Source organism: Engraulis encrasicolus, chromosome 4, assembly GCF_034702125.1.
Source record: "Engraulis encrasicolus isolate BLACKSEA-1 chromosome 4, IST_EnEncr_1.0, whole genome shotgun sequence".
In the NCBI taxonomy this organism is placed as follows: Eukaryota; Metazoa; Chordata; class Actinopteri; order Clupeiformes; family Engraulidae; genus Engraulis; species Engraulis encrasicolus.
Window position 1 is genome coordinate 1,967,501 of NC_085860.1, and position 25,000 is coordinate 1,992,500.

The 25,000-nt window shown below is 44.0% G+C and overlaps 3 protein-coding genes across 3 annotated transcripts in view; 1 reads left to right on the forward strand and 2 right to left on the reverse strand.

Annotated features, from left to right (window-relative positions):
• b4galnt3b (beta-1,4-N-acetyl-galactosaminyl transferase 3b) overlaps window positions 1-13,710 on the forward strand; it is a 45,915-nt gene extending 32,205 nt beyond the window's left edge. The window contains exons 8-21 of the mRNA XM_063196479.1: window positions 383-461; window positions 1,407-1,473; window positions 2,020-2,163; window positions 3,002-3,111; window positions 3,544-3,638; window positions 5,114-5,181; window positions 5,519-7,471; window positions 8,858-9,119; window positions 9,878-10,116; window positions 10,575-10,728; window positions 11,686-11,758; window positions 12,165-12,318; window positions 12,716-12,842; window positions 13,102-13,710. Coding sequence (XP_063052549.1) covers window positions 383-461; window positions 1,407-1,473; window positions 2,020-2,163; window positions 3,002-3,111; window positions 3,544-3,638; window positions 5,114-5,181; window positions 5,519-7,471; window positions 8,858-9,119; window positions 9,878-10,116; window positions 10,575-10,728; window positions 11,686-11,758; window positions 12,165-12,318; window positions 12,716-12,842; window positions 13,102-13,219 — 3,643 coding nt within the window. The 3' untranslated portion in view covers window positions 13,220-13,710. The remainder of the gene's footprint in view (window positions 1-382; window positions 462-1,406; window positions 1,474-2,019; window positions 2,164-3,001; window positions 3,112-3,543; window positions 3,639-5,113; window positions 5,182-5,518; window positions 7,472-8,857; window positions 9,120-9,877; window positions 10,117-10,574; window positions 10,729-11,685; window positions 11,759-12,164; window positions 12,319-12,715; window positions 12,843-13,101) is intronic.
• A 4,436-nt stretch (window positions 13,711-18,146) lies between these two features.
• Window positions 18,147-21,165, reverse strand: LOC134447156 (toll-like receptor 2 type-2). Its single transcript, XM_063196483.1, has one exon. The coding sequence runs from the start codon at window positions 21,068-21,070 to the stop codon at window positions 18,467-18,469; it is 2,604 nt and encodes an 867-aa protein (XP_063052553.1). The 5' UTR covers window positions 21,071-21,165; the 3' UTR covers window positions 18,147-18,466.
• A 1,714-nt stretch (window positions 21,166-22,879) lies between these two features.
• Window positions 22,880-25,000, reverse strand: part of tnni1c (troponin I, skeletal, slow c) — a 6,701-nt gene continuing 4,580 nt past the window's right edge. Inside the window, exons 5-6 of the mRNA XM_063196485.1 lie at window positions 24,295-24,480; window positions 22,880-23,782 (exon numbers count right to left, since the gene is read on the reverse strand). Coding sequence (XP_063052555.1) covers window positions 23,690-23,782; window positions 24,295-24,480 — 279 coding nt within the window. The 3' untranslated portion in view covers window positions 22,880-23,689. The remainder of the gene's footprint in view (window positions 23,783-24,294; window positions 24,481-25,000) is intronic.

Below are 25,000 nucleotides of genomic sequence, written 5' to 3' on the forward strand. Positions count from 1 at the left end.
AAAGTACAATGGAAACCACAGACCTAAAAAATTTTCCACTGTTGTTTGGTTGTGTGTTTGGTGAGTTTGTGAGGTTGTGGGCAGGTGTGCATATGAAGGGGGGATGTCTGTCTTTGCGTGTGTATGTTTGTGTGTGTGTGTGTGTGTGTGTGTGTGTGTGTGTGTGTGTGTGTGTGTGTGTGTGTGTGTGTGTGTGTGTGTAGCACTTGACCTCATAGTGTTCTAACGAAGCCTTTGTGTGTGTGTGTGTGTGTGTGTGTGTGTGTGTGTGTGTGTGTGTGTGTGTGTGTGTGTGTGTGTGTGTGTGTGTGTGTGTGTGTGTGTGTGTGTGTGTGTGTGTGTGTGTGTGTGTGTGTGTGTGTGTGTGTACTATCCCCTCTAGACTTCTAATGAAGCATAGGTATTTCTTCGAGCTCATCCACAAGCAGGATGATAAGGGGACGGATCACGTGGAGGTTGCGGTATGTGTTTGTATGGAACCTTCAATGTCTCAAACATTTGGTTAACACACACACATGTTACATGCAGCCAACTGAGCCATTTCATCTGGCCCACAGAGTTTACAAGAACGGTTTTAATCCAAAGTGATACTCTCAACCAACACTCTTAAGAAACGGCTACCCAAGACAGAGTTTCTTGTGGGGTTCAGATTAACCAAGGCTATTGTATTCATCTAAGTCAGCGGTGGGGAACCTTTTTCATTCGAGGGGCCACTTCAAGTTCCTCCAAGGGCTGTACTATGAACACAAACCAGGATTTCCCCATGCACTTTGAGCATATATTGAAGGTATCCACCTTTTAAACAGACCCTGCCTTCTCTAGGTCACCTGAAATAGAACTAAATTGTATTGCAAACTTAAGTTTTAAGATTCCTTTACAAAACGTGTTATACTTCATGTGAAGCTGGATAACATTAAATCATGCCGGGGGCCGGATAAAACGGCCTCAAGGGCTGTAAACGGGCCCTCTAGACATAGGTTCCCCACCCATGATCTAAGCAGTTTATCACATACGGAAAGTTACAAGAATATACAAATAACTACTTAGTCGATTTGTAATCTTACAGTAAATTCACGTAGATGTGTCAGTATGCTTGTACATGTATACTTGCTGTTTAGATGTAGATGATGTATATATGGGTTTCACTTAGTGATGAATATAGGCCTATAGCTCTTCATGTTCATCACTAGATACTTGTTGGCTAATTCTATGGTCGCCTAATCCAGATGGCGAAGTATTTTTGGGCACAGTTGTGTGTGTGTGTGTGTGTGTGTGTGTGTGTGTGTGTGTGTGTGTGTGTGTGTGTGTGTGTGTGTGTGTGTGTGTGTGTGTGTGTGTGTGTGTGTGTGTGTGTGTGTGTGTGTGTGTGTGTTTACTCGTCTGTAATTGCATGTTTCCCTCCACAGTGGCGGCCGAATAAGGCTGAATCGCAGTTTACAGTTGTTGACTCCCAGCACATCTCCCTCTACACCAGTAAGACAAACACACAAACACACTTTACATTACTAAGACAAACACACACACGTCATGTGACTACATGTGGTTCTGCATTACTACGTGTTGAAACACACACTCTTCACATTACTCAGTGTTGTTCTACATTACATGTTGTCTTGCAACTGAATGTTCATCTCTGTTCTGTCCTGTGCCTGGCACAAAGCTGACTTTGACTTTTTCACACACACATGTCAGGCACACTTGGCCAACTACATGCATAGCAACATCGATGAGTGTGTTTTCTTCTGTGTGCTCTCTCTCTCTCTCTCTCTCTCTCTCTCTCTCTCTCTCTCTCTCTCTCTCTCTGTCTGTCTGTCTGTCTGTCTGTCTGTCTGTCTGTCTCTCTCTCTCTCTCTCTCTCTCTCTCTCTCTCTCTGACACTCTCTCTCACACAGAATTGATATTGCATTGTACTGATACCCCTGTGTGTGTGTGTGTGTGTGTGTGTGTGTGTGTGTGTGTGTGTGTGTGTGTGTGTGTGTGTGTGTGTGTGTGTGTGTGTGTGTGTGTGTGACTTCCCAGATGAGTCTTCTCTGAAGATGAGTGATGTGTCACACATTCCCCAAACTGTAGCCAGCCATGTAACTCCGCCCACTAGCAGACCTCAGGCCCCGCCCCATGTAGCTGACATGCTGCAAGATGACCTCAGGGACACATTCCACCAGCGTAAGACACACGCACACACTCTGACTGAAGAATGAAATGCAGTAAAAAAATTTTTTTTTAAGATTTAAAAAAGAGATGAGTGAAGGAGGAGTGGTTCTTGTCTATGGCGGCTCATGGTTGATGGCTTGAGGGAAGAAGCTGCCCCTTGGTCGGCTGATGTGGGCACGCCGTGGGCATGATTCTGTATCTGCGGCCAGGTGTTAGTAGGGTGAAGTGTGTGTAGCTGGGGTGGTGGCGGGTTCAGATATTATGCATTTGGCATTCCTTAAACATTGTTGGTTATAAAGACTATGGATGTTGGGTAGTTCATTTTTTATTACACGTCGAGCAAGCCTGATAACTCGCTGGAGGGCTCTCCTGTCTTGTGTAGACACATGAACACATACTGCACACACACGAACGTGCATGTGCACGTGCCCGTGCACACGCACACGCACACGTACACACGCACACACAAATTCATGCCCAGAGAGCAACAGAGAAATGGCTAGGTGGGCCAAGAATGTGGGACACATATTTAGGTATCTAAAATTATATAGAGCAATACAATATAAACAAATATTTTATTTGTTTTTAAGTTTGGAGATTTTTTGTTACACAAATGATATTTTTCAGACACTAATGATGATACACTTTTTGAAGTTACAAAATATGAAAATATCTTATGTCAATGTCAATATGTTTCCCTGCTTGTGTGTGTGTGTGTGTGTGTGTGTGTGTGTGTGTGTGTGTGTGTGTGTGTGTGTGTGTGTGTGTGTGTGTGTGTGTGTGTGTGTGTGTGTGTGTGTGTGTGTGTGTGTGTGTGTGTGTGTGTGTGTGTGTGTGTGTGTGTCTGTAGTACCCCTGATAGACCCCTTAGAGCTGACGCGTATCCTTCCTGACTGTGCCTACAAGCCCAGCTACACCATCAAAGGGTTCCCTCTGTCCCGCTACCAGGGGCTGCAGTTCGTAAGTACATTCAAATCAACACAGCACATTATAGCACATTATCACACTCAAATGCCATTCAGTGTGCTTAGAGAATGTATAAGTACATTCCATCCACACCCTCAACAAACACCCAATCACATTAACACACCCAGGTCCTGCAGCACATACACCATCAGAACACCCACACATATACAGTGGGCGCAGTACGCACGCACGCACGCACGCACGCACGCACGCACGCACGCACGCACGCACGCACGCACGCACGCACGCACGCACGCACGCACGCACGCACGCACGTACTTGTTAAAGCTATTTAAAAAAAAACAAAAAAAAAACAATAGGGTTTTCTTGAATGTTGTTGTTTTAAGCCCATTTCACCAGAAATGCCAACAATTGGCTTTTCTTGAAAGTGTAATTGCATTAATATTGTGTTTCTGTGTTCATTAGGTCCACCTTACCTACGTCTTCCCCAATGATTTCACAAGGCTCACACACATGGAAGACGGAAATAAGTGCTTCTACAGCCGAGTCTATCACCCCAGGTAATGAATATCTATTCAAATGTCAAATAAAAAGGAAACATTTGAGTCACTATCACACACACAAAATTGAATAAAGTAGAAGTAGAAGTACAGTTATGGATGTAATTACAACACTAGTATGATATTATGTAGTTGCACCTATGTAACATCATACTAATAGTGTTGTAATTTAATTTAACAGTACTTCTACTGCTACTTTCTACAACTCTGCATAGACAGTAGGGAGTGTAGCATCTTTGAGCAGATGGCCCTGCTGGAAAAGGGTTTAAAACACTGTCTACACGCATTGGAGGCCCTTCTTTGATGAGCACCATATTTTACTGGATTTTATCGATTTGTGTCCACTTTTTATCTAGCCAGTGACGCAATCGGCCCCTTTTTTGTCTATGGATATGTACACTATCAGAGGTCTTATGGAGGTAATGACATAGAGCATACCGGCTGTATGTGGCACACGAAAACACAGGTGCTGGGACAGAATAAAAACAAATGATGAAGGGTTTACAACTGGGTTTTGTCTATATGGAGTGTAATGGTCACTGTCCAAATGAGAATTTCACATATAGTAGACGTTTGCCTTAATGACAGGAAAACATGAGTAGAGTAGAGTAGAGACTTAGACTTAGACTTATTATGTTTATTAATCTCTTTAGGGGAAACTTAGGGTAACGGCAGCCGCCGTGAGAGTAGAGTAGACTTTTATTGTCACTATATAAATATAGCGAGATTATGTTTAGTAGCAACCCACAAATGCCCACCAAATAAAAGATATATTAACAGTAAATAAATAATATATAAAAATCCATAAAAATCCATAAAAATCCATGTGCATCTCACAGTATCGATAGTCCTGAAGTATTGAGGGGGGGCAGGTGACGAATTGAGTTCAAGAGTCTAATGGCAGTAGGGTAAAAGCTGTCCTTCATTCTCGTAGTGCGGGCACGCAGAGTCCTAAAGCGCCTGCCAGATGGTAGCATGGTGAAGAGCCTGTGACCAGGGTGTGTGTGATCTTTAAGGATGTTTAATGCTCTGTTTGTGCAGTTAGTAAAAAGCTTCTTCCAAAAGGTTATTAAGGAGCTACTTAAACACACACATTATAGCCACGTGATGATATATGAGACAAATAACAATACCAAAGCAGCATGGCACACTGGAGTGTCAGAATGACTCATGAATGCTCTTAGAATCAACACAATGCTATCATTCAGGGTGTAGAAGGTGGGGCAAACATCTCTTTCCCCCTTTCTCACATCAAATGTTGACATTTGAAAATGGACTATCTCCGAAAAGTCTGTTGCTCCAGTTTTAGCCACTGACTTCTTATGTAACTTTTCGGCTACAATATACATTTTTCTACATGAGCTTTGTGTGTGCCTCTTTTTTCATTGAGCTCTCTCCCACATATCTGCCATTAGAAGCCAATGCTGTCCTGTGTGTGTGTAATCTGACATTAGGGTTCTCTGTTTTTTCTACAGCCTGGGATTTGCCTGGAACATGGACCTGGATGGGGTTGTTAGTGAGAACAGTTACATCAAACCTACAGGTGATATTTCATCTCCTTCTCTTTTTGCCTCCCTATCTCCTCTCCTCTCCACTGTCACCTCTTCAGAAGGTATCTCTTCTCCTCATTACCTCTCTCCTCTTCACTCCACTGTGTGTAAGACAAACACACACACACACACACACACACACACACACACACACACACACACACACACACACACACACACACACACACACACACACACACACACACACACACACACACACACACACACACACACACACACACACACACTCTTTATGCACATTTCTTTATGCATTGAATGTCAGTAAAGACTACTGAAAAGTCATTGTGTGTTTCTCTCTCAACCTCTCAGAGGATGTCAGGCAGTCATTGCGTGAGAGAGAGAAGAAGCTAGAAAAGCAACAAAACGAGATACCTGACTATGGAGATGATTATGATGACTACGCGCACCATCGCCAGCGTAAGCTCTTTGCTCTCGAGAACATGCTCCCACAGGAAGACCCAGCAGACGACCTTCCCAAGCAGCTATCATACAGAGCACGTAGGAACGGACCAGTCCAGCTGAAAAATCCACCAGAGCGTATAAGGAATGGCGTCAGGGAGGAGCAGAACTTGCAAAGAAAAGGTGGGAACCCGCAGGAACAGGAACCTCAGGTAATGCAGAAGGAACCAGTTAGAACTCAGAGACGGAACCAGAGGAATCACCCTGATAACATAGAGTACAGGCATGCACCTAAAAAAGACTTGCATAATCAAAACGATGCCCAAGAATTACTGAAGGTGGCGATGCAGAAAAACCTTACTAAAGAGTCTCAGGGTGTCTTAGTTCACCAGAAACCTAGAAAGAAACGGAAAAGAAAGAAGAAGACGCTGGAAGAAGAACACAACAGAGGAGCACCAGGAGAGCAGAACATTCCCAACGAGGTCCAGAAACGGTCCAGAACTCACTTAGAAGAGCCTGTTCCAGCTGTGCCTTTGAAAAGCGCACTACAGCTGAATGCAGTGCCGTTGAAGAGGTCAAATGGAACCCAGAACCAGCAGGGCCATTTAAAAGAGGATCGAGATACTGCAGCACACAATATGTCTAATAGAACCCAAATAAAAAATCTTTTAAAATCACTGAAGCTAGCTGAAGCAGAACGTCTTGAACACAAGGAGGTTGATCCTGCAATTAGAGAAGAGGCTCCATTTAAATATGAACTTGGTCAATACAGAGGACATGAAGAGCCAGCTAGGGAAGCTCATCTACCAAACCGAGAAGAAAAGGCACTACAAAAAGAACCGGATCAACCAATCAGGGACGTGAAGGCACCCCACCAAGATCTCGATCAACCAATCGTAGCTCAACCCAGAGACACTCACCTTTCAATTGAAAAAATCCACGTGCGACCTCACAATGCTCACATGCCAGTTGCAAGAGCACAGGCACCACCCGAAAAGGCACAATTCCCAGTCACAAGAGAACAGATACAGGACAAAAAGCCAGATCTGCCAAATCGAGAGGACCAGGATCTGTCAAAGAGGGATCATCAGTTCAATCGTGACGTGAAGGCACAACACAAGGACATTGGGTTTCGGGTCGGTGATGCACAGAACCAGATCAACGAAGCACAGGGTCCGGTTATAGAGAGGTCGAATTTGCGTCAAGAGAAGTCACGACCACTAAAAGAAAGGCCACTTTATCAAAACGAGAATATTCTCCATCAAAATTCGCAACCTGATGAACCAGAGAACGTGCTCAAGCCAACAATGAAGCCCAACTCCGTGAGAGAACTGGGTCAGCCCAAGGTCAGAGAACAGGGCCAGGTCAAGGTCAAAGACAAGGCGTGGGAACAGAACAACAAGTGGGAGGAGCCTCAGATGGAGCAGGACGTGGTAAAGGAGCCAAACATGGCATCAAAAACAGGCCACAAGGACAACTATGACCTGGGCAGGAACAAAGACAAACTCTACATGGACAAAACACGCAAAAAATCACCACTGTTGGTTGACCACGATATACCCAATGATGTTGGTGAACCCAGGAAGGGTGAGGAGTCTCGGATGAAAGAGGAAGTAAGAAATGAGCTCAACAGGGCATCAAAGACAGGCCACAAGGACAAGAACAATGACCTTGCCAGGAACAAAGACAAACTCTACATGGACAAAGCACACGATGGTATACCTAATGTTGGTGAACCCTGGAGGGACGATCATTTCCAGATGGCCCATTCACTTGTCACTGGCAACAGCATCCACGGCAGGAGAGAGGAGGAGGACGAGGACGGGAGGGCAGATGCACGTGACACAGACACCAGAGATAAAGGTGAGTTGACTTGACTTGACATTTTTGGCAAACTTAGTGTAGCCTGCATGAAACATTCTCACAATTTTTCCTTTGGACAGCTTTCCTTGACCTCCAACAGCTCCTTTAGTAGTACAACACATCAATAAATAAGAAATAGAAATAAAATACACTTATCACTCTCTCCTCTAGAAGTGCCAATGGAGACTGTGGGCTGAAACTTTGTGGAGTTGTTAGTAGTGACCCAAGAAACAAGTGATTCAATTCTGGTGGTGATCCGGAGCACGACCCGGAACCAGGACCTTTTGAAAGAATCTTCATCATTACTGGCCTATAAATCTAGACGCCCTAGTGACCAGAAATTGATTTGTGGGAACTCCACAGTGTCACAGCCAAATGTTCTATCAAGCAGCTTCCTTGACTCTCTGAGTGCTTCTAGTTCTCTTAATTTCCGTGGCTATTTACAGAACATTGTACATTTTCACGGAGGGCATCAAAACTGCACATGAACACATGTATAATTATGTGCTTAACAATAGAATAAAATAAAAACAATTATAAAAAAATATAAAAAAATGCCAAACAACGATGTCAACACAGCGAAACAGATGGCCCCACACGTTTAAACAAGCTTATTTTTCAGTCTATTTTCAAGTAAAAACACTCAGTCAGTCAAGTCTTAATTGATACAAGTAATATAAGCAAGATTTTCTTGATCTGATAATGAGTCACTTGGTCTAACATACCTGGTTATCTAGGTGGAACAGAGGTATAAAAAGTTAAAGTGAAAGTGAAAAATCCTGCCATAGATTCCCTCAAACAAAGGTTTGACCTCTCCAAGTAACTGGCTGGCTGTGACTCAATATCAGATCAAGAAAATGTCTGTAAAATGCTTGTATTGCCAAGTGCTTAAAACTAGGTTTGAAACATCTCAAAAGTCTAGCTCTACAATTCTAGTGAGATATTGGACGACTTTAACGATGAATTAAGATTGGCATGACTGACTGGGCATTTTTACTTGAAAGTACACAAAAATAAGCTTATTGAAATGTATGGGGGAATCAGGTGTACAGTGTTGACGTCAGGTTTATAGACAGCTGAAATTGCTGTTGGACAGTTAGAACTGATATGTTTTGTTAAGCATACAAAGTTTTGATGCACTCCATGAAAATCCACAATGTACTATAAATAGCCATGAAAGTAAAGAGAATACATCACTTTGTAAATATTCATGAAAAGATCAAATGTTGCATTAGGTAGCACAGTATCCATGAGCAGCATAGTTGCAATACCTACTCTGGCCACAATCCGATACAGAACACCTTTACTGTAATACAATACATAAATAAATAGGTCATTCACAGTCCACAAAGAGACACTCCTCACATCTCTCTCTCCCCTCTGTAGGTACCAATGGAGAGCAGGAAGCGGAGGATGACTGGGAGGACTGGCAGTCGAACTGGGAGTACGGCGAGCAGGAGGAGGTGCTCTTCGACCAGGAAGTGAACTGGGCACAGACCTTCCATCTGAAGCCCGTCGACCTGCACAAGATGCGCAACGATTGGCTGGACCTGAACTGCAACGTGTCGGGCAACCTGCTGCTAGACCAATCAGAGGCGCTGGTGGTCGTCCGGGCCTTCATGGAGGAACTCAACAGGAAGAGGCCGAGGTTTGTACAGTATTTGGGTTTTTGCACGTATGTGTTTGTGTGTGTGTGTGTCTGTGTGTCTGTATGTCTGTGTGTATGTTTGAGTTGTTGCTGTTACAGTTTTCTAGCTTTTTTTCAAGCTTGCGAAGTATACATGTATCAGAGCATTCAAAAAGTGAATGTCCTGCTAAACTTAGTAGGCAACATACTGTATATGTGTAACAATTAACAGTCCCTGAAAATATTTATTAACAGCTCATTAACATATTTTAATAAACTTAATATAAACAAAACATGTTTGTAAAAGAGTAAGCACCAACATACATTTTCACAGCAGAGTTGGCTGTTGTGTTGTTGACTTAGTATTTTTTCTCATTTACAAACATTTGATAAATGTTTTGTTGATTATTTGCTCATTATTTGCTCAACATTTTAAGAGAGAAAACCATACTCTGCCATAACAAATGTGTCATTTAACAACTTTGTCATAGCAACTGTCACCGGTAATGTGTGACACAGTTGACGATAACACAGCTTGGCATTTCTGCCATTTAAGAGTATTGTGCTAACTGCAGACCTCAGAGCTTTCACCACAAGACCTTTTATTAATTCAAAATGTTGTGGTTGAATGGTTGGTTGAAGTTAAAAGTTAGTGGAACTGACAAATAAAGCCCATGGATTGTAATTATAGAATTACCAACGTGTGTGTGTGCGTGCGTGCGTGCGTGCGTGCGTGCGTGCGTGCGTGTGTGTGTGTGTGTGTTTGTGTGTGTGTGTAGGCAATACACTCTTGTGAACGTGGTGAACGTTGAGAAGCGGGAGGATGTGATGATGGGAAATCGTTATCTGCTGGAGCTGGAGCTGTTGAATGCTCAGGGTCGCCAGGTGCGCGTGTCACAATACGTCTACTACCTGCCCCGTAACCACGGATACACAAAAAGTCGCAAGAGGCCGTTGCTATGCAACCCAGTTGGCTTCCAGTGGAATCCCGCGGCCATGGTCCATTTCATTGTTCCAGGTAAGCATGAGGGCTCCACTGTGTATGTGTCCATTCTTTCAAACCCGCTCTCTTCCTCATGCTCAGTCATAAAGAACTTTCCTTACCAGTCTTTATGTACCCATTATAGTGTATATATATATAGACAGATGCCACTAAAAGAAGAGCGGAAGAAGACAAAGGCAGGGCAGAGTACCGATGTTAACTTAAAATAATGTGCCACATTGTATTGTACAGTTCATGGTAGCCTCTGCCTACTGCCTATTCCCTCTATGCTGAAAATACTGAACAATACATACCAACATTGCAATGACAATGCAGAGAGTCTTTAGTAAGTATTAACAGAGGCTCTGTCTGCACTAAGGGGCTAAGTTATTAAAAAACACTGTTACCTTACATTTAATTGAGCAGAAGTAGTGCACACCAAGTCACTGTCACAGGCTTATGCACAACAAACCCTTGTGTTCCTCTGTGTGCAGTGAAGAACCAGGCTCGCTGGGTCCAGCAGTTCATCTCGGATATGGAGGAGCTGTACCGGGTCAGTGGAGACCAAAACTTCAACATCATCATCACGGACTTCGAGAGCACGGACATGGACATCCTCAAGAGCCTGCAGAATGCCACGTTGCCAAAGTAATAAGGCCAGAACATTTGATATAACCAAAGATTCTCTATTCTGCACTTCTAACACTCAAAAGGTTCTAGAATAGTGTTTCTCAATGGGGGCGTTCTAGAACTTACTACTTACAACTTGAATAACCACCTGCTCCATTCGCTAGCCAGGCTGCCATCTAGTGCCTCCGCTCAATTTCTTTTCACAATAGCAACTAGTCCACTCCATTCACTGTGGCTCTCAAAACATAGCTAAGTGGCATGATCACTATGCTGAATGAAACATTTCATGTGAAAAGACTCTAACAGTGCCAAAACATTTAACACATGAAACAAATCAAACTGTGAGTCTTGAATCAACACACGTTGCATGGTGGTGTATGAACACTTCCAGTCAGTCATTGCACAAAGCATTGGGTCATGAATCAGATTGCCACTGTAATTCTGAATGTTGAGTGCTTTTTGTCACCAGCTGATGGCGCCTAATTTCCATATATTTTTCCTTTCCCCCTGACTGTCTAATGTACAGCACATTTCCCTTACCGTTTTTAAAAGGTGATTAAGATTTCAGCTGTCTTGATTTTTACCTCCGCCAAGAAGGTTATGTTTGTCTATCTGTCTGTCTGTCTGTTTGTCTGTCAGCAGGATAACTCAAAAAGTTTGATGTAACATTGTGGAACTGTTGGAAATGTCAAAAGGAGCAAGTGATTACATTTTGGCACACATGTCTAGTTGAATGTTTCTTTTTTGGCCATTTTAGACTTTATTTAGAGAGAACAGTAGAAGATGGAGACAGGAAATGAGTGGGAGAGAGAGAAGGGGGTGGGATTGGGATGACCCAGACTCGAACCTGGGTCCCCATGGACATGCAAGCCCTATGTGGGGGACCTAACGTGTTACACCACCGCACCCCCAAGTTGTCTGAATTTTAATGCATGTGTGTGGTCTTCTCCTCTCTCTCATTGTCTATGCTATCAGCTATCAGTACTTGAAACTGGATGGGAACTTTGAACGAGCTGCTGGACTACAGGCCGGAATAGATCTCATCAAAGTTAGTTAGAAACACATACACATGCACACACACAACACACACACACACACACAGACACACACACACGCACGCACACACACACACACGCACGCGCACACACACACACACACACACATACACTCTCTCTCTCTCATTTAAAACAAACAAATTTAATTTACTATATGATTATTTTTAACTAGAATATAAAATCTAGTGTATATAAACTAAAAGATTTTAAGCTAAAATACATTTTTAAATGTTCAATGTGAACTCACGCCAACTCACAACCCCTTTCCCTCTCTCACTCTCCCTATCTCTCTTTCTCTCTCTCTCTCTCTCTCTCTCTCTCTCTCTCTCTCTCTCTCTCTCTCTCTCTCTCTCTCTCTCTCTGTCTCTGTCTCTCTCTCTCTTTCTCTCTTTGTGTCAGGATGAGCACAGCATTGTGTTCCTGTGTGACCTGCATATCCACTTCCCCGCGGGCTTCGTGGAGAGTGTAAGGAAACACTGTGTGGAGGGCAAGATGGCTTACGCCCCCGTAGTCATGAGGCTCAACTGTGGAGCCACACCCCAGGAACCAGACGGTACACACGCACACACACATATGCGCACACACATACACACACATACACGCACGCACACACACACGCACATAGACACACACATACGCACACACACACACACACACACACACACACACACACACACACACACACACACACACACACGCACATAGACACACACACACACACACACACACACACACACACACACACACCGACATACACATAAGCACAAACATGTATTTCAACACAAGCAACTCATCTGCTTGCTACCGTTGAATAAAAATGAATAGTGAAAGTTGTGTGATACATACTGTATTACATGTTAACACCCTTTTGATGGTTCCCATCACTTTTCATGTTGTGCATGTGTGTGTACTGTATATGTGTGTCTGTGTGTGTGCATGCATGTGTTTAGGCTATTGGGAGGTGAATGGCTTCGGACTGCTAGGCATCTACAAGTCTGACCTAGTCACTGCTGGGGGAATGAACACTGAGGAATTCACCAACCGATGGGGAGGAGAAGACTGGGAGCTGCTGGACAGGTACGGATCACACACGCACACACACACACACACACACACACACACACACACACACACACACACACACACACACACACACACACACACACACACACACACACACACACACACACACACACACACACACACACACACACACACGCACACACTCATGCACACACACACACACACACACACACACACACACACACAGTGATGAGATCGATCTTCCGATTTCCCCAATCAATGTGCTCAGTGCTCGATTGCTGTGGTCTTGCAGGATCCTGCAGGCGGGGCTGGAGGTGGAGCGTCTGCATCTGCGCCACTTCCTGCATCACTACCACTCCAAGCGCGGCATGTGGAACCGACAGATGCTTAGGACCAGCAAACCATGGTGATGACCATGACGGCGTAACCATGGCTACTACGGCACTTTACATACTGTACTCGACCTGTCGCATATGACATGTCTGCCTGCTCTGCTCGAAGGTCAGCAGGAAGGCTGTCTGGGGTTAACTGCCATTCCAACACTCTGGACAACCTCTCTGCTCTGCCGGCTGTTCGACAGTCTCAGGAGTTCAATCAAGATGAAGGGCTCAATATTTCGTATCCTGTCTGGGATGGATTCATCATCCTGTTATGGGATGCCAGGCCTGGGATACTGCGTCTGGGATACTGCGACTTAGTGGCGTGGTGTCGTATGACTTTCTACTGTGAACTCTGAGAAATACTTGGGAGAAATATACTATGTGAACATTCAGTCCATGTTTTTAGTTTTGAGTCATTTTAGCTTTTTTTTATTTATTGTGTTTTTTTAAGAGTGTATTTGAATGAATTGAATCTCCTCTGGATTACATAGACATGGACCTATTCGCGCGCACACACAAACACACACGCACACGCACACGCACACGCACACACACACACACACATACACACACACACACACACACACACACACACACACACACACACACACACACACACACACACACCATTACCCATTTTTTGAAGTACCATTGTAAGCTGGGTTTGCTGCGGTGTAGCAGCACTTTTTGGTAACACCAGGAGAAAGGACAAACACAGCAGGAAAAGGGGCATCAAAGTGAGCATCTGTGAGAGGCTGAGAGGTTTCCCTGGGAGAGGCAGTAGATGAAGATGTTCTCTCCTCCTGCTATACCCTGCCACTTTTCACACTTTTGAAGATGCTAACGCACAAAATATCAGCAATATCCACCAAAACACTAAGAAGATGAAACACGTTTTTAATCTTTGTTGAGGGGTGTTAGCATTCTTTCCTTGTTTTTTTGTCTACGTGTTCTGCTTTTTGATGGGCATAAATGCAATGTTGTTCAGTTAGGTGACCATTCACTCTATTTTAAATGTAGCGTTTTCAATGCAGATGCAGTTTTCTCAACAATTTTCAGACTGTTTTGACTAGTACATTGAAAGTAGGCATCTTGTGTGTGAATGTGTTCATCCAATGTGCACTGCGCACTGTGGATGTCCTTGGCCTGGGTAAAGGGATTGGAGAGAGATAAACTGGATTGAAAATGTAGAAGTCCTGCCAGATATCCCTCCCTTCTGCCTGTGCTCTTATCGCTGATTTTACTACTTAGCTGATCTGTGTGGGGGAAGAAGTGCGCTATTCACTGTCAGCAGTTTCTGTTAATCGACCAGAGCAAATGCTCTGTATCAAGACGTCTACTTTCTGTATCCAGGGGGCCTATACTACAAAGCTGGTTCAGGTTCAGGTAGGTTAACCCAGGTAAATCATCTAATCAAAGAGCCTGGACTCCTCATTTTCTGGAGAATCATCTTCTATTAGATGACCTCTTAACATAACCTGATTTACTCCTGAACCAGCTTTGTACTATAGGCCCAGGATGTCCACAAAGGGGAAAAAGCTATCGTCAACAGTATTGTGTGCTTGACAGCAATGCAGATGAGCAAGGGTGCCCTCTACTGTCCGTCTTTGCAATTTCTCCCTTGCTGCAAAATAATGTACTTTCACTGGGTCCTTCCTTACTCCCATGTCCTTGTCTGCTTGTGGCCTCGAGATTACGTCAATGACGACAGAAGTGTGTTTCAAAATCTCGCAATAGCGCAATTTTTATGTAATTTTGTCATTTGCAATCGGTTGGTGAATAAAGAATAGTCCCCCAAAAGTTGATGTGGCTATAAGCTGACAGCAGGGAGACTTTAGCGAAACGCGAGGCCACAAGCGCAGGCCGAGGAGGACGGGAGTCCACGTATTGGAAAGAACCTCTCCTCTCCTCTCCTCTCCTCCATCTCAGACCTGTTACTTCCTCTTTCTGCGAATTACCTGTCTATTATATTTATCTGTGTGTGTGTGTGTGTGTGTGTGTGTGTGTGTGTGTGTGTGTGTGTGTGTGTGTGTGTGTGTGTGTGAAATGTTACTGATGGAGAGAGAGAGAGAGAGAGAGAGAGAGAGAGAGAGAGAGAGAGAGAGAGAGAGAGAGCGAGAGAGAGAGAGAGAGAGAGAGAGAGAGAGAGAGAGAGAGAGAGATCTCAATCCCTTGACAAGGCAAAAGTTAAGGGCTGGGTTTTGTGGTGAACAATATGAAGCTTAATTTATACGTACTATCCAACCGCAGATGAAGTCCCGGTAGGCAAACTATCCAAGTGAAACATTACCATGTAACTTGCCATTGTTAGTATGGATATACCTCTCAGGTTTACAGTATGTGTGTGGTACAGAATGTTTCAGAGTGTTCTTTTCCCCTGTCTGTACCCGTGCAGGTGTACGTTCCTGTCTTTACCTGTATAGCTGTACCTGTCTTTTGCACTATAACGGCCTTGTTCTCTCAGGGATGCCTTGACAATCTGATATCTTAGTTTGCATATCAATGTACGAATGAGATTGGCCAGTAGCCTGCCACACTGTTGTGAAAAAGGGCTGAAACGGAATTCCCTTTGACCGATGCATCACAGACATATACAGTAAAGATACAATTATTTTTGCAAATCCACCATCGCTTTGGAGATGGTAAATATCAAGCATGATTGTTGAATCCTGCCCTGTGCCGTGGCACTGGCAGATCCCTATTCATCTTTTTTTGGGTGTTTGTTACTGTAATATGTTGAGGAGTTCTTAACTGTTTCTTTTTTTTCTAAGTGAATTTGTTTGGGGAACCTTGTGTTTCTTTCGAAGAGGGGCCAACACTCACAGGGCTGTTTCTCATCATAAAGTTGAAATAAATGGTGTTTACAACAGCTGCATTGTCATGCCATGTAGTCTGTGTCATGTTGTGGGGTGGTGTGGGTGGTATCTGACGGGAGAGTTACTGTAAGGCCATAATCACGTGCAAGGATTTAAAAAAATAATAAAACCACACCTTCACAGACCTAAGCATATGGCATAGTTCCAAATTAATGTTCATAGAGCAAGGTGGGCCTACTTAGACCAGATTAGGTATTGCAGCTTAAGAGTGTGCTTCACATTTCCATAAATGTACATTTCCAAGCCAAAGAATACTTACAAATGTAACCAATCTCAAATGAATTTGGAAACTTTTATTATTGAAAATTCATTTTAGAAAAGACTTAGCTATTTTTCATCCATTAAAAAGCCTCATTGGATGTCTGATTTTTACACTTTTTTCACCCATTAAAAACCCTTACTGGATTTGTCTGATTTCTCCACCAATTTTTCTTCTTCATCAATTTTTGACTGGTGGGAACTTTCATGACTACCAAGAAATCAAGTAGTGAAAACAAGTGATGCCAGTCAAAACTTACTTCTTATAACTTTTTTTATTAAACAACAAAAGCAAGACCTCAGAGGTACAGATACAGATAAAAGGGTATGAGTGTCGTATGTTTCAAATGTGGGCTTGTTTTCACTTTATTTAAAAACGTGTGAATGTTTTATTTTCTATGAATGAAAAAGAAAAACTAATGCTATACATGTTACAGTATTTCTCAATTGGTTTTGTACATTTCTCACAACAGAATAATCATTCTCAGAACTTCTTGTTCAATTGTGACTTCCTGCTGTTATCTGTGCACATGGTAAAATACGTTTCTCATAGTTTTCAGCATTTAGCAAATGCTTTCATCACCATGCAGATGGTTGTGTACAATTCTCAGCTTTTTCGTACATTATCAATTGCTTTTGTCATATCACTCAAAAAGCATTGTCACTGAATACACAAAACTATCTCACCCCCCAAAACATTTAGGCCCTATGTCATAGTTTAAGTCTTGACATGCAAAATGACTTACCAAGCTGTCATAATGTGATAAGCACTGTATAATTTCCATTGGATTTGTATCTATAAATGTGATCTGAATTGGTAAATTGCTCACAGGTAAATATTGACTCTCTCTAATCAAAGGCAATAGAAGGGATAGAGAAAACAGGCATGCAATACAACAATAGGCACTGTACTGCATTATATTACTCTATGCCTCATGTGCCCTTTATAATTACGCTCCACGCAAAATTACAATATTTCCCCAGAATTTCACAAGACAGTAAATGCACTTCATACAGTATCAGTGTATTGTTTCAAATTTACGTGTATCTTGCTTTACAGTTCTAGATTTTTTTTCACATGGGCTTGCAAGACAAGTAAAAAGGGATGGTAGAGGGCGCATTTTGACACCTCAACCAGAGTTTGCTATTTTTCCTATTTTGCAGTGAGAAAACCTGTCAATAAATAGTCATAGTCTAAATGTATATCTAGGACAATCTTATCTGATCAGTGTAATATAAAGTCGAATTTACAACATTTCCTATCCAATCTAAACAACATTTTGCTTCAGAAAAGATCCTCAAGAGTGTACTATTCAATTGACAACATGACAAATCGATTTGACTGGCTTGTCCATACACGGACCACACTAGTATGACACAATGACTAACCATTCTGCTGGCACTGATACGTTCATTGACACAAAAACTTGGGTTTTGAGCAAGAGCCTCGGTTTTGCAGGTCATCCACGGTGTTTTGCCATTTGTTAAAGCTGTTTTGAGAATGAATATTATGTTTTGCAAATTGCGAGAGATTCGAGAAATGTACAAAACCAATTGAGAAATACTGTAATATTAATACACTCATACTTTCTGTTATATGTTCTGTATGATCTAACCAACCATTGTTGTTCTGCATGATGGAAAAGAGTAGAAGTCCGCACACTCTGGCTCCGCTTTGAAAATTTGTTTAGGTCATACAAAGTTTCGACCCAACAGGTTCTTCATCAGGCATTGGGTCGAAACGTTGTATGACCTGAATACATGTTCAAAGCGGAGCCACAGTGTGCAGACTTCTACTCTTTTCCACTATTAGACGCGCCTTTGTCCTGCACCTGGCCTCAGAGGGGATGTGCATACTCTTACTTTTATGAATGTCCTGCATGATGGTCGGATCATAAATATTGATACAAATGGGATCAGAGTGAGTTGTCCAAACCTTTTCCCTACTTTAAGGAGGAACTTTTATTTTTTTTCCTGGGTAAGCTTCCTGTTTTCATTCCTTTCCATTATCAATCATCCAGTAGCGGTAGAGTGTCATACTCCTCGTGTGTGGCAGTTGTCAGGTAGAGATCAGTGTCACCATCCTTGTGTGTAGCAGTGGTCAGGCAGGGTTGTGTGCTATCGTCCTTGTGTGTAGTGGTAGTTAGGCAGAGCTATCATCCTCATTTGTAGTGGTGGTAAGATAGAGTTTAGTTTCATCCATGTGTGCAGCAGCAGTCCGGCACAGTTGCATCATCTCCTCAGCGCCATGTCTCAGCACCAGGCTGCCTCCTCCCCGGCTGCAGCCCAGCACCGCCCTGAGGCTGGCCCAGAACAGCCGTCGCTTGGCCTCCTGCTCCTCCACCGGCCACTGCAGGTAGGTCCGCCGACGCAGCAGTGCCTGCAGACGAAGGAACTTCCGTGGCAGGGAGTCGAGTGGAATGGGCTCCAGCAGCACAAACGCCAGGGAGTCCAGCGCCCGGTGCCGCAGCCGGTGTCGTTCGCCGAGGGCATGGTGCTGAGCAAAAAACAGCTCGTAGTTGCACCACTCGCTGTGCACGAAGCTGCACGACAGCACAAAGAGCACGCGGCGACTCTGCTCCACACTGTCCACAATGTTGTCGATGATCCAGCGCCCAGGCAGGAAGTCGCGCTCGTGGAGGCACAAGTGGAGTCCTGCGCCCTCCAGATGCGGCACCAGCTGCGTCTCCACCCAGTTTGCATCGCTGTGGCTGTACGAGATGAAGGCGTCAAAGCGGAATATGACTCTTGCCAATCGGCTGTCCCTGTCCCTCTGACTTCGTCGCTTGACGGCCAGCCACACCCATACCATGCGCAGGTACCACGCTCCATCCACGGCCCTGAAGACCCAGGCCAGAACCCCACACAGGACGAGGACCACCGTCAGGCCGATGGAGGTCTGTATCCAGAGATTACAGGACACCACGCTGGGGTGGAACTCCTTCAAGAGGGTCCCGGCTAGGTGGCTTGGGGAATGGCACCTGTAGTCGAATGGCCAACCCACCAGCATAGACTCATTGAATAGAGTCAAAAACGTGTGTAGAGCACAGTCACAGACAAAGGGGTTATGGCCTGCATGGACTCTCTTGAGCTTTGGCAACCCTCTGAAAGACTTCAGGTCAAAAGAGCTTATCTTGTTGTTGTCTACATAAAGCTCCTCCAACTGTGGCAGAGACAGATTCAGAGGCAGCCCCTCTATGTGATTGGAGGTGAGAACAAGGGTCTTCAGCTGTGTGAGACTCACAAGCGAGTCCGTGTCCAGAGTCTCAATGGACGCTCTGGATAGGTTAACAAAGAAGAAGTTTGGGGACAGGTGGCCAAACACGTTCTGACCCAACTCAGTATCGCTTAGGGATATATAATGCAAGGAGGAGGGCCAAGACGGGAGACTGTGCAACTTCACAGGGTTGATACTCAAATCCAGCTTCCTCAGAGACTTCATAGATTCTCCGATATACTTTGCAACGTCTGAAAGATCTTCAAACGCATTACCCCTCAGGATGAGAGCACTGAGGGCTGGGAATATATCTGTGTCTGGACATTTATACCACAGGCCTGTTGGCTTCAGTAGGTTGTGTGACAGATCTAGTACCTCCAAAGCAGGCAGGTTGCCCAGAAGACCACAAGGCATTACATTTATACCAGCATCAGAAAATTGTACTTTCTTCAGGCCGGAAAAGAGAGACGTATTCACCTGGACCTCAGGGTATTTGAAAATATATTGAAGACTGTGGTAAACGTAATGATTGAAAATCATCGCCCTAAGTTGTCCAAGTCTGCTGTGCGTTGCAATGTCAAACAAATGAAAACCATCAGCCGTGTCCTCATTGTAGGTCATGTTTAGGAAGACCAGGGCTTCGATGGGAGACTGGAGGACGTTGGACATGGTTTGTACCAGCGTGGAGCTATTGAACCAGACCTCCTTGAAGGTGAGCCATCGCAATTGAGTGAAGTTCCTCAGTCCTACAAAGAGGTCAGATGACACGTTGCATAGTGATGGAAGAAACCTAACCAACGTTAGCCTTGCCACCCTAGTGCTGACCAGGTCCTTGAGGATGTTCTTGAAAGCTTGCTGACAGTCGCAGAATGTCATGTTCAGTATTACTTCCTCCAGATGTATTAGCCGAGAGAGCGAACCAGACTGGTACCCACTCAGCTCAACCCCAGCCCCAAGCCTGAGCTGCTTCAGTGGGAGTCCTTCTAATGAAGCCAAGTCGGAGCAATTGATCCTTGCAGCGACTGGACTCCCAAGAGAAAGCGTTTCAAGGCTTTTCAGCTCCTGGAAGGACTTTCCCAGAGCATAAGATGCGTAGACATTGTCAGACAAATCTAAGATGGACAGCCGGCGAATTGCTGGCAGCTCTGGTATGACTGTGAGTTTGTTGGAGGCAAGATGAAGCTCCTGAAGCTTTGGGTTATACCTTAAAGCATCAGGCGATATTTTGGACAGACCACAGGACACCATCCTCAGCACACGCAGGTCACAGAGCTGGGCCAAGTCATCACTCCGAAGCTCAGAAATCCTGTTGTAGGATAAGTCCAAGTAACAGGTGTTCTTTGGAATGGTGGAGGAGGGCACAGAGGTCAGATTGTGATTGGACAGGTCCACCCGAACAGCGTCAGTGGCATCACATGGTGTAGTCGGAGATGTGTGGTGTTGGAGTTGGGGAACGGCCCTTACTTGAGCATCCAGAAGCAGCAACAGCAACATGGAGGACAGGCCACAGGAATGCACAAGAGTCTCCATCCTACAGACACAAATACAGACTATGAAGAGCTGCTCAACACATGTAGAGTTCAGATGCAAAACCCTCTAAATCCACTTGACCACTGTTTGAGTAGAAGGCCATTTATTACAGACAGACAGACCCGATCAGACAGAGAGACAGACAGATAGATAGAGGGACGGACAGACAGAGAGACAGACCCGATCAGACAGAGAGACAGACAGATAGATAGAGGGACGGACAGACAGAGAGACAGACAGATAGATAGAGGGACGGACAGACAGAAAGACAGATAGAAAGATAGATAGACAGATAGATAGATAGATAGATAGATAGATAGATAGATAGATAGATAGATAGATAGATAGATAGATAGATAGATAGATAGATAGATAGATAGATAGATAGATAGATAAGTTACCTGAAGGTGTACAGTGCAGAATAGGGTCAAGATTGATGTTGATTGAAAGTAATCCAGGTTCCGCTGTGTCTTGTATATTTCACCAACAGGCACATACAGCTCAGTGCAGGTAGGCCTTAAGGGTATTTAATGGCAGCAAAAAGGGAAGTGGATACTGCAATATATCTACATGACCAACATTGAGTGAGACTACAGTATATACGGTGGCTTGTAAATTAGAGGCGTTCTTTACGAGAAGGCACTCTCATAAAGAAAAATGGTTGTATATCAGTGCCATATTTGCCACTTTAGGGGCACCAGTTGTACTGTTCTCTACATTTTAGCAAGAAAATAAAGGGAATTATCATATATTTTACATCATATGTCCTTTATTGTTATTGTATTCAAAAATGTAGAGTAGTACAGCTGGTACACCTAAAATCCCTGATACTTCAGCCACCATAGCTGAGCATTCCATTGCGTGTTTTGTCATCAACTCAAACAGATTATTAGATTGTGTAACATTACAGTCTTCAACCACAGTCAGATGTTCTTTAGAATAGGTTCAATTCCCAAACACCAAATATATAAACTACTGACTGATTATAGTGCTGTTGAAATCCTAGAGCCGTGTCCCTCTAAGCAGGGCACCACAGTAAGGTAGATGAGAAGCACTTGATAAAACATGACCCACCTGGTGATGGAAAAAAGCTAAGTAATGGCATGGGGACTATGGGTAATGCTAGCGGACAACTCAGTGACCTATGGAAAAAATAGTCACTCCACCCCTCACCCCACCATCAGCATTACAATGCATACCAGAATAGAAATGATCCACCGACAGAACCACATTGATTGAACACCTCACATTTATTAAGCTAAATGTATTTAAATAATACTTTGTTTACGTTTATTATTTTCTTTCAATTATTTGTGTTCATTTATTGGAAGTCTCAAAGGAAAATGGTGAATCTCTCCATCTGTCTGTCTCTGTCTCACACACACACACACACACACACACACACACACACACACACACACACACACACACACACACACACACACACACACACACACACACACACACACACACACACACACACACACACACACACACACACACACACACACACACAATCTATCTGTCCTTCCTGTTTGTCTTTCTCTCTGTCGAAGAGGTGCCACTGCACAGTTATATTTGGCCCTTCAAGGACACTGTAGGGCAGGACAGCTGTCTGCCGACATGCCATCTCTACAGTATGTGTCATCTATTTCACCACCATGACAACCACCACTGCCACCATTGTCCCGGGTACACTTTATCTCAAGGTCCTACTGGCTGGCACTTATTTTGGATAAGGATTTAAAGCACATGCCCACACCGGCATACTGCACAGCACTAGCGAAAACACAACCACACACATTTGGGAAAGATTATTTACATGTTTTATTAGGATATTTATATCCACAAATCGAAAAGCAATGTGCATGTATGTATGTAGTGTTTATTACCAATGTCTGGTCAGCTAAAAAAAGAAAGAAAAGACTTAAAATGGTTGTAAAGCTACCTGTGCAAAGACACAGGGGAGGAGGATGAGAGAGAAAGGGAAGAGAGTAAGTCTAGCCTTGCCAACCGTAAAATCTCCAGTCAGTTCACATTACCCTCCGTGTTACACACTCACTTTTATTTTTTTTTAAATTTCAGAACCGATAGTGCTCCAGAGTGCTGTCGGAACCGGTTTGCGGAGGGCCTAACTCTCATGTTCATTTAAGCTCCATTTGGTTCTGTCTCATTCACATGCACTTACTGCACAGGTACCTACCTAGTAGCAAAGACAGCAACTTAAGACAGCATCTCTCTCCTGGCAATAGCTTAGCATTTAGTTCAAGGTTGCTTCTATATATTGTCTTTTTGTTCCGTAATGTATTTATCGTTCTCCTCCTTTTCCTCCACTCTGCTATCTTTTACTCTCCTTTCCACATACAATATTTTGTGGTGTTAATTCAACACTTGGAGTGTAGGACCAACTCGATCCAGTAAATTGAACAAAACAAAAGCAAAAAAACAGGAGTACTTAAAATCAAGTGAGTGCTTCGGTTTGTCTGTAATTTTGTTCAGCTTTGCGCCTTAAGAGAGATACTAGAAGCGTTCTACGCCCTCTAAGTGTTGCACTGACACTCCCAAAATGTGCCGTGTGGCCATCCTCCCTGACTCCTCCCCTTGTGGTCATGTGACCCCTCACTGAGCACCACCAGAGGCGTCGAACATCTTCTTCCTGCCCTCCATGCCAGACATGGCCTCCACGTTCTTACGCCAGTCTCCGGCTTCTGCCTAAAGTACACAAAGATTAATGCCTGTCAGTGAGGGCACGCAACACGCACAAACACACGCACAAACACACGCACACACACGCGCAAACACACACTCACCACCCTGTCACCAACATGTTCTCCAAGACTCATGTGTCTACACAGCACACATTGACTTAAGTAGAAATGATGTTGGGGCACGAAGGTGGAGTCTTTGGAGTGCTTTGGGTGTGTGTATGTGTATGTCTCTTAGTGAGCAGATGAGCAGATTTAATATGCCATAAGACTCATGTAAGCCAAATTTAGATTGTGCTATTGTGCATAATGCATGTACAACATGCCTACAAGTACCTATATGTGTGGAGGTCCATGGTACCCATGTGTGTGTGTGTGTGTGTGTGTGTGTGTGTGTGTGTGTGTGTGTGTGTGTGCGTGCGTGCGTGCGTGCGTGCGTGCGTGTGTGCGCGTGCGTGCGTGTGTGTGTGCATGTGAGTCTGTCTTTCTGTCTGTGTTTGTGTCCCATACAGTACGTACTGTGTCCTTTGCTTTGATCTCCTCTTTCTTGACGGACTTGAGGTTGGAGCGGAGGTCCATGGTGCCCTTATGCTTGGAGCCCAGCAGGGCCTTCATCATCTCCTCAGCTGACACACGCACCTTTCTCAGGGCCGGCTTCTTGAACTTACCTCCCAGGTCCTGGACCTTCAGTTTCAGCTCATGGATCTGATAAATAAACGCATGTGAATGTACACATTGCAAAGGCACACAAATATGGTAGATCAGGGTCAGCCCAAGGCAGAAATGAACTATGCAATGGCTTAGGGCCCCCACGCCACCAGGGCCTCCCCGTGAGCAGCAAAGTTCCAGGAAGAAATGAACTCTCCACCATTTTCCCTTGTCATATATTTCTCTCATGCCACATTGGAAACAGGAGCCATTATATATAGGGGGACACCTCAATGACGGTGGATACAAGGTCCTTTTTCATGTGCCACTTTTAATTGTACAAACCCTACAATAAATGCAGAATATAACAAAGAGTCATATTTTTGAAGTGAAACTAAGATATTCCTTTGTGGCTTTAAGAAATTTTGCCCCAAGAAGTGCAGTGCATGATGGGTGCACGATTACAGACACCCCACCTATGTCCTGAGCTCCTACCCCTCACTCATACAAGTAAATGAGGCTTATGAAGCATCTGATAATGAGTAGGTGTTGGGGCCCTCAATGAAATTTTGTTTAG